The sequence below is a fragment of the Engystomops pustulosus genome, chromosome 10 (assembly GCF_040894005.1).
Source record: "Engystomops pustulosus chromosome 10, aEngPut4.maternal, whole genome shotgun sequence".
Classification (NCBI taxonomy): domain Eukaryota; kingdom Metazoa; phylum Chordata; class Amphibia; order Anura; family Leptodactylidae; genus Engystomops; species Engystomops pustulosus.
Window position 1 is genome coordinate 48,209,332 of NC_092420.1, and position 10,309 is coordinate 48,219,640.

The window sequence follows — 10,309 nt, forward strand, 5'->3', positions numbered from 1 at the left end:
AAACTTAAGAGCCTCCAGCCTGATGGTTTAAACAAAATAATAGAATTCGTTTGATAGCGAGAAGACTTTTATACATACCACATAATAGAGCAGTGTGATAATCCCCCACTGCTATCAAGGGCTCACAAAAGCCCGATACAGCCATGTAAACATGGAATCACGTGAGCCTAGTTACTGCAAACAAATCGCCGAGCACACGAACCCATGCCACCTTATCACCACGAGACCACTACTCCAGAACATTTTATCAATCAATATAACTTTATAGATTTTATGTATTTTAATGTGCATTTCTATGTTTTTATACATTTATACTCATCTTAGAAATTGTGTCTGTTGGTTCGCGATGTCATTTCCGCTAAACGTCACTCTGACGTCAGCCACCATTTATTGTATATATCTGGATGCAAACACATCCAAAAGTAGATGTATTTTACACCTGAGGAAGGTCCCAGACCGGGACCGAAACGCGTAGTGATTTAATAAATACGTTTTTAAGAAAAAATTACTTACCGTGAGTTCGCGAGTGGCTTCTGGACAAGCAGCGCCGTGATTAACGAGATTCCCCACTTCACGTGCATCACCCAAGGCTTCTAGTAAAGGCAACCCTGGGGTCCTTACCGCGGCGATTCACTATAGACACAATGACCGCGGTGTCTATAGGGTTAAACAGCCGGGATCCCGGCTACCGCGTCCCGCATCCTATGACGTAGTATCACGTCAGGGTGCGCGAAGGGGTTAATATAGAGTGCTGAATAAAAATAATATCACATTACCAAAAAAAAAAAAAAAAGGTGCAGGGCTGAAGGAACCAGGAGATCACATGTGCCCCACGCATATCGCCCGTCAAGCGGGCTTCCTCCTTTCTTTTTGGTAATGTGATATTATTTTTATTCAGCACTCTATATTAACGTTATTGTCCTTTAACATCATCATTTGCTGTTACATTATATATGAATTCTATACTGGGGCTGGACTCTGGGGGATCTTGGTTCTGTTTTCCCTAGCAATGGGGCTTTTAACTGTTTTTAATCTCTATGTTTGATATTCAATAAATAAATTTCATATTTTCCCTATAACATCTGTCTTTTCAAACATGATTTATTGTTTCAGATGTTGTTAATACAATTTTGCGACCCATTTTTTGTAAGTTCATAAAACCCCTAAACTGTAGCAAAGAAACACCCATACATTTTTGTATAACCTCTTGATAGGTGATGCCTCCGGGTACCAGCAGATATTTAAGGAATTTTAGGGGTTATAAATGGAAGACTATAGCTGCGTCAGATGGGTTTCTGATGTCAGAGTGGGAGCATTACTCCTTTGTGTGTAGGATTGCCCAAGTGTGTCCCCTTTCTGGTCTCAGGTTCTATCATTTCTTCATTCACACTTTAAAGTTTCCTAGACTTCCCCCCGCATAGGTATGTTTTCTGGGTATCATCAGGGAGTTGATTCAAGGCCACTATGATAAAATATATATTTTTTTCCTATATTTTTACACTTGTAAGGTCATAGAAATGTCTAGGAAGTACCCAGTTTAACCAGATGGACCTAGTTGACAACGTGTTTCTCTTTCCCAAATTCTATAAGATAGGCAGAAATATCCCTATAAGTTTAGGAAAATGTGGTCAACCTGGTGAGAGTTTGTTGTGGCTCATTTAACTTCATATATCTTTCAGGGTGCGGTCACACGTCGCGTTTAACGCATGCGTTTAAAAACACATTGCAATAGCTGAAGAGTGATTTGCCCAATTTAACAGCTTTTAACACTTGCGTTTACAAAACGCAAATGTTAATGTTGCATGCGTTAACCGGGATGTTAATGTTTGTGTTAATAATATGTTAACTGTTGTGTTTTGTAAACACACGTGTTAACAGCTGTTTAATTAGGCAAATCACTCTTGAGCTATTCCAATGCGTTTTTAAACACAACATGTGACCGTACCCTCATTCCAGTGCAAACTGCATGCACAGGTATTTAGGAAGTGTCTGCACCATATTTGTGTTGCATGTGACCTTTTTGTGGCACAGCTGCACTTTGCATCATGCAACACAAATTTCTGTACTGATTGGGGTTTTCCGGTGCTCTTTCGGACTGTGTGCCACAATGATCATGCTAAGTCCAACAGAATGTTAAAGGTGCACCAAAAAACGGTGCAGTTTGCACTGTTCTTCGTAAATGTGCCCCTGTGTGTTTTTCTTTTACATATTTTGACACAATAAAGCTCTGGTAAATAGGAAAATATAATTGTGTAAGTATCTTTTAGTTTACCAACTACAATTTCAAGCTTTTCCAAGCTACTGTATGGCAACAACAGAAAGTCTCACCAAACCAAGACTATTACAGTGCCAGATGAGAAATTAAAGATTATATGAAATGTTATAAATTTATGGGATCGCATATGACAGACACACCTTGTAGTGATACAGAATAGAAAAAACACCGGGGCTCCATGGAGTATAGAAACTCTGGGGAGTAGAAATAATAGGAATTGCTCACCTTATTGGGTTGTGCAACGATAGAGACAACTACCGGTATATGAAGGGCAAGAGTAGTACTGGCACATACACCCGAGCGCTAAAATCCTCTCCGTGATTTGTATTAACTGTGGACCTGATGAAGGGTAGGTCCCCTCCAACACAAACACCTGAAACCCAGTGAGCTGTCCATCTTTGACTATGGGACAGCAGGACTCTGTCATCCTTGTAGTGTTATGAGAGACACAAACAGTTCAGCAATAATTGCTGTGTTGCCTCTCATGGATGGGCTTCCAAATTCTGTATTTTGAGTATGCCAAGGGGGTGGCAATTCAGTTGTGAAAACAAAGAGCAATGGCCGGAGCAGATTTAGTAGCTAATTAATCACATCTCTTTTTTTATGTTTACTGTGCAAATACTTATACAAGTTTATTCTTCATAGTGATACTCACCATATAATTACCATAAGCGTGATCAAACATTTCCTGAACTTGTACCCTGGAAGAAAAGATCAGGAATTACTACAGTCACTGTCATTAAACATCTACTGTCCTGTGTTATACTGATCAGGGCTGTGGAGTCGGAGACAATTTTGGTGGATTGGGAGTTGTGATAAAATGGACCGACTCCAACTCCACAAACATATAATAAAAATGTAGTAATTTCCTTTAAATATCTGTTCTATCTCATGTAAGGATGTCGGCCAGGGGTCAGAAACATTTATTTGTCCAAGGGCCGTAACGTCATACTGCTCAACTTTAAGGGGCCGCATCAGTAACCTGCACCGTAGATGCACCAACAACCACAATGCACCAATAAATAGCATCCCAGCAACCAAATACTACATTCAGAACAGACAATGATAATGGAGACCCCCCAAGAAGATAATACCGGAGACCCCATAGCAGAAAAATACTGATACTGGTTACCCCATAGATGTCAATACTTGGAGAGCCCCAGAGCAGACGAATGTTGGAGACTCCAGGAAAACAATAATACTGAAGAGCCCATAGAAAATACTGGAGACTACAGAGTAGACAAAAAAAAATTAGTAAATCTTCCCTTTCCTGGCTCCTCTTCTCCTCCCTGCACCACAATACAGTTCCTTCTCTGCTGCTTGTATGCATTAGGACACGGAGCAGGAGAGGACCCGGGAGCAATACTTTACAGCTGACAAGTACTTACCACTCCTGGGTGCTCTGCTCTGGGTACTGACTCTGACGCATACAACCAGTGCCAGGACACAGAGCAGAGCAGCAGTCACGACAACCTTTCCAGAAAAGACAAGCAGGGAAAGGGTTAAAGGGGTTGTCCTGGATACCTGTCAATAGGTAATGTATGGTATTTTAGCTTAGCGCCATTTATTTCACTAAAGCTGAATTGCATTACCACTCATGATTCATTGGCAAATGTGGCGCAGTTTATGGGAAAAAAGCAGATTTGCTTTCTTTTGGCTCCTGTACTGACACCTAACACCAGGATGAAGGATTGTAAGCCAAGCACAGACATGTGGGTGTGTGCCCCTCTGGCAGGATCCGCTCTTCTTTAAGCTTCTTATGCCCCTGTGTTTACAAAAAAAGGAAGTACAAATGATGCAAATGAACCTGAGTGGCTCCACGCTGAATTAACACCTATGGAGCCTGGAGCTCCAGTCTAATTTGCATAATTTGCAAAGCCTTTCATAGAAACAAGGGAATAAGAAGCTAAAAGAAGAGCAGATCCTGCAGAGGGGCACACTCCATAATTACATTATTGTTTTACAGAATGCTGTCAGGAAGTGACAGTCCATAATCTGTCACCATACCAGGTCTAGAATGGACAATTCCTTTAAGCAGCTGTGACATATCAGGAGACACTGGCAGCCCATTGTGTGGCTTCTAATAGCTGTGTCAAGTCAGTGCCACTTACCTGAGCTGTGACTTCTCTTCCTTGGTCATGGCAGCATGCCCTGCTCCCCGCGAGGCTTGGCACAGCAGGTAAACAAGCAGGGGTCTCCATATCACCCCCCAGAAGCGGGGCTGTTCCGCTCTGCAGCCCATGGCTAATGCTGGAGGGCGGGGAGGCTGCCGGAGGACGCTAGGCCCTGTGTGCACACATCCCGGACCGCGCGGCCTGTCACTGGCGACTGCTTTGTGCCGACCCCCCACTTGTCACACTCACAGCCGCTGCCTGCTTCCGGCTTTCAGCAGCCAGCATGACGCGCTGGCACTCACCCCTCGTAGCCAATCAGCTGGCCGCTCCGCGGAGCGTCGTGTCAGTGACGTGGACCCGGAGATCCGGTGGGCGGGGTCACCGGGAAGTTCTTGTAACGTAGCGCGGATGACAGAACCTCTCGGTGACTGCGCCCTTCATGTGCTGCCCCTGGCCTTAGAGGGGAACCTCCAAGTGTTACACATCCTAGAGAATTGCTCAAAATACAATGAGAGGGAGCTGAGGTGGAACCCAGACACTGAGGCTATGGATACCATTCAGAGTAGCAGAAAGGTCCTCAGCTTTATAGAAATGTAAATTATTTGAATATTGCCATATTCAAAATGTTTTATTCTTCGGTGTACAGCATTGTGTAAGTCTACATTCACACGACAATATGGCGGACGTATACGTCCCCCATAGAAAGCAATGGCCGCACGTGCGGCACCGTAACCGTTCTGTACACAAGGACGGTGTCCTATCCCTGTGTTACGGTCCGCGTGCAATGGCTCGCTATGGGGAGGGGTCACTCTTCCTCCTCTCCAGGGGCATCGCTAGGTCAAAAGATCCGGGGCCCGTGCCCCGGATCTTTTGACCTGTGCCCCGAATGTATTGGTGTCCAGACAAATTTCCCTACTGTCATGGCTATCTACGACCGTTCTCCACTACAGGGAGCAGGAGACACGATCACCTGGCGTCTCCTGCTGCAAGCAGCTCACTATAGCGCCGGGAGCAGGAGACGCCGGCTGATGATGTCACCGCGCCTCAGTGCTGGAGTGAACAGAGAGCAGCCATGGGAGACACAGAGGTAAGTATCGGTGTGTTTTTCTTTTTTTAATTATGCAAGGGGGAGGGGGCACATTGAGTGGACTTCTCATTACTGGTGTCTATGGAACATTACATTACAGGGGGCTTTGAGGACAGTAAAGACACTCTACAGACATTGAGGGGTGCTGTGGAGGACATTACAGGGGGCTTTGGAGATATTACTAGGGGCTGTAAAGATTTTGGGGGGGCCGTGGGGAACACAACAAGCAGCTTTGGAGACATTACTGGGGGCTGTGAAGACATGGGGGGATGTGGGAGACCTTACAGGGGGCTGCAAAGACATTGGTAGGATGTAGGGGACATTACAGGGGGCTTTGGGGACATTACTGGTAGCTTTAGGGGGGCTGTGGGAAACATAACATGGGGCTTTGGAGACATTACAGGGGGCTGCAAAGACATTGGAGGGGATGTGGGGGATCTGAAGACGTTGGGAGGGCTGTGGGTAACATTACAGAGGGCTTTGGGAACATTAGGGGGATGTGAAGACATTAGGGGGGCTACTGGAGAGATTACTGGGGGCTTCTTAGTGGGGCTGTCAGGACATTAGGGTGCTGGGAACATTACAGAGGGCTTTGGGAACATTACTGGGGGGCTGTGAAGACATTGGGGAAGCTGTTACTGGGTGCTAAGGGGGACTTCTTAGTGAAGCCGTGGGGGTCATTACAGTGGGCTGCAATGACATTGGGGGGCTGTGGTGGACATTACAGGGGGCGTTGGGGACATTATTTGGGGGCTTTGGGAACATTACTGGGGGCTGGGATGACATTGGGGGGGTCGTGGGGGACATTACTGGGGGCTGTGGGGGACATCTGGGGCTGTGATGACATTGGGGGAGGGTTGTGGGGGACATTACTGGGGACTGTGGGGGACTTCGTAGTGGGGTTGTGGGGAACAACGGAGGCTGTGATGACATTGGGGGGCCGTGGTGGAATTCTTAGTCAGGGCTGTGGGGTACATTGCAGGGGGCTCTGGGGAACATCTTATTGGGGGCTGTGAGGGACATTACTTAGTGTAGGTATTAGGTGAGGGGATTCTTTATGTGGGCATTATTAGGCAGGGCATTATTTAGTTAGCGCACAGTTATTAAGTGTAAATTGCATTCTTAATTGTTAGTTCAAGATTAGGGAACATTATTAGGTAGGTGGCACACTGGGGGGGGGGTGAAATTATGGAGCCTTATACTATGGTGGGGCAGTAATTGTCAGCTTTATTATAAAGTGTCCCCACAAAGGCACAAAAACGTTGGATTGAAACAGGATTAACAATAAATCTTAATTGCAGACACCTGTGATAACTGTTTATTGTAGCCTGGGACTAAAGTACAGTCAATTACCAACATCCAGAGCTCCGTTTGTAACTAGGGGTCGTCTGTAAGTCGGTTGTTCTTAAGTAGGGGACCGCCTGTATATAGGTTTTATGGCTTTTATAACATGTTATATTAGGAAGCACCTCCTGGCACTGGATGTAACAGGTAGGGATTTCTCCTGTGTTTTATGTAGCTGTATGTGTTGTGTATAGGTTGTGTACGGGAGTGGGCATTACTGAAAGTGTTATACATATGCGTTGGGGCCCGTGCCCCGGATGTTTTACCATCCTAGCAACGCCCCTGCTCCTCTCCATCGCAGCTGGTGTATATTTTTATAGATCTGGCATTGTGAAAGATGAGGACATGTTTATGATTTTATTTTTTATGCATTCTAGGTAAGTGTGTGTGTAGGGGAGTCATTTTTAGGTGTCTATTACTGTTAACTTTTACCTTTTTTGACTATTTTTTTAAGGCTCCTAGGGTGACTGTTGCACCCTCGTTGTACCCCAGATGAACACAACATCCGTTCTGCTTAATTCATCTCTATGGCGCTGACATACAAGCGCCATGTCCATCAGTAAAATAGGGATGAATAGAGCAGCCACTGGGCTGCATTGTTTCTCTACCTTGTCAGGCTTGCAGGTGTGGATCCTCTGGACCACTGCAGACGATGACACAAGCCACTACCTGGTACCCGGTTTTCACCAGAGCCCGCCGCAAGGCAGGTTAGACAAGCTGCCCGGTGGTACCACCAGGTCGTTCCTCAGGCGTGATTTGTCTGCAGTGGCGGCCAAGGTAGAAGTACAGAGACGGCAGACAATCTCGTAGTCAAAGTCCAGGCACAATGTCAGGGCAGGCGGCAGAGATGCAACGTCAGAGTCTGGTCCGGGGTCAGCAACAGGAGGTCCAAGCAGAAGGGTACGGGTACACAGCACACAGGACAGCAACACGGAGGAACACTGTTACACGGGAACACGAAGGGTCTCAGGTAACACAGGAACACGGAGGGAGTCAGGAACACAGGAGACACTAAAACGCAGGCAAATCGCAGAATAGCTTTCTCTCAGGCTGTGAGGCACAAAGATCTGGTAAGAGTGTAAGGAAGATGCAGGGTTTTTAAAGGGGAAGTGATCAGCCAGTGCACCAATTAGCGGTGCAATGGCCCTTTAAATTTCCTGAAGATGCCGCACACGTGCCCTAGGAGGCGGGGACGCGCGCGGCCGGAACCTGGCAGCGATTCCGGAGCGGGGACAGGTGAGTCGCGTCGGCACCACGCCTGTGAGCCCCGGGGAGCACAGGTGAGCCCGCGACTCGCGATATTGGTCGCGGGACCACCCGTGACAGTTCTCTTGATTTGTGGGGGTCCCATCACTGAAGGACAAAGAGAGACATACATTTTACTGTCTTAAAGGACATCTACCACCAGGATGAAGAATTGTAAACCAAGCACAATTACATGCTGTTGTGTGCCCCTTCTGGCAGGATCCAGTCTTCTTTAAGCTTCTTATGCCTTGGTATTTAAGAAAAAAAGGCTTAAAAATGAAGCAAATGAGCCCCAGGGGTTCCAGGCTCCATTGACACCTTTGAAGCCTGGAGCAAATCCGGTTCATTTGTATAATTTAAAAAGCCTTTTTTGTAAATACCAGGGCACAAGAAGATTTAAGAAGACTTGATCCTGCCTGTGGGGGAACACACCAGGATGTCAGTGTGCTTGGTTTACAATCCTTCATCCTTTCAGCCACAATCTTTACTCCACCCCTTGTAGTTCCACATAGTATGATGACAGTGGTCATGTAGTGCATTGTTTTTTCCAGGGACTGGGGTTGGGTAACCCATCTTACCATGGTCATTGGGCTAAAAAAATTTGTGCCCCACAAATACTCGATATCTAACCCCATCCCATATAATGTCCTTCCTGCATCCCCCCTCTATTTTGCTGATTTTTCTGTAGTCATCTTTTAATGTTTTGATAAAAAGACAGCTACAGAAAAGGGGACATTATAACACCCCTTTTTCTATAGTAACCCCAACACACCTTGTCGTGGGGCTTTTCACTGAAATGTCCACAGCAGTGCCCCCCAATGCAGTTCCCCCAGCAGTGGTCCCCCCAATGAAACGTCCATAGCAGAGCCCCCCCCCACCCTTGAAATGCCCCCAGAAGTGTTCCCCCCTTTAATGAAATGCCCTCAGTAGTGCCCCAACATGAAATGTGCACAGCGGAGGCCCCATAAAATATTCCCAGCAGAGCTCCCCCTAATTAAATGTCCCCAACAGAAACACCCAATAATAAAATTCCCCAGCAGTGCTCACCCACAAATGAAATTCCCTGAGCAGTGCTCCCCATGCCTAATAAAATTCCCCTCATATTGTGGCCACATCATCATTTTTGGTCCCTTCATATTGTGGCCTCATCATCACCCTCTCACATTGTGGTCTCCCTCATCTTCCCTTAAATATTGTGGTCTCCTTCATATCCCCCTCATATTGTGACCCATCTCATCCCATTCTCATATTGTGGCCCCTCTCATATCCCCCTCATATTGTGACCTTTTCATCTATCCCTTATATTTTAGCCCCTCATCTCTCTATCAACATCATCACTGTCCCCATGCTGAAGCTGTGTGTAGAGGCTGGCAGGCTCAAAATGATGATGTCATCACGTCTGCTGGCATAACTGCCCACAGGAGCAGCAGTGGAAAAAGGGGAACAGGGATCAGGGAAGGTGAGTATCTGATGTTTATTATTTTTTAATTATGTTGAAACAAGGAAAAGAGGAGTGGGGCACAATATAAAGTGGAGGCAATGGTGGCCCACAGGATGAGTGGACCACAAAAAGGGAAAACGGTAATTAGGGGGAGATGAGGGGCCACAAGATGAGGGAGGCCCAGAGCATGGAAGCCATAATATGAAGGGGAGATGCATAGCCACAATATGAGGGCAGAATGAGAGGGTGGTCACAATATAAGTGGAAGAGGGGGCTGCAATATGAGGAGCAGAATAATGGGCCACAATAAGGAGGGGGAGATGGTGGGTCAATATTTGAGAGGCCATACTATTAGAGAAAGAGGGACCACAATATAAAGGGGGAGATGAGGAAGTTCACAATATAAGGGAGAGTTGATGGGGGCACAACAGGTGAGAGGGAGATGTAAAGGGCCCGCAATATGAGAGGGAGATGAGATGGGGGCTGCAAGACGAGAGGGGCACAATGTGAGGGATTAATAAGGGAGGCCACAATATGAGGGGAGAAGAAGGACCTCAATATTAGGTAGAGATAATGGGATGACAATATGAGGGGAAGATGAAGGAGCCACAGTATGATGGAGAAATGATGGTAGCCAACAGGATGAGGGAGAGATAAATGGGGACATGTGGTGATAAGATCTAAATTATGAGAGAGAGAATCTTCTTTTTATTCTTCTGCTATTATAAACACAGGCCAGAGGCCAGGACAAGCAACATCCCAGCAGTGCTAACCCAGACCCCCTCATAAAATTAATGGAGTGG

General features: G+C 46.3%; 1 protein-coding gene across 3 annotated transcripts in view; it reads right to left on the reverse strand.

Moving 5' to 3' along the window:
• Positions 1 to 4,690, reverse strand: part of EDEM3 (ER degradation enhancing alpha-mannosidase like protein 3) — a 44,451-nt gene extending 39,761 nt beyond the window's left edge. For 2 of the 3 annotated variants that reach the window (XM_072127946.1, XM_072127945.1), the window contains exons 1-2: positions 4,387 to 4,690; positions 2,931 to 2,976 (exon numbers count right to left, since the gene is read on the reverse strand). In XM_072127946.1, the coding sequence (XP_071984047.1) occupies positions 2,931 to 2,976; positions 4,387 to 4,517 (177 nt within the window). In that variant the 5' untranslated portion in view covers positions 4,518 to 4,690. The remainder of the gene's footprint in view (positions 1 to 2,930; positions 2,977 to 4,386) is intronic. The other variant, XM_072127947.1, reaches the window with a different exon arrangement.
• Positions 4,691 to 10,309: the final 5,619 nt, after the last annotated feature.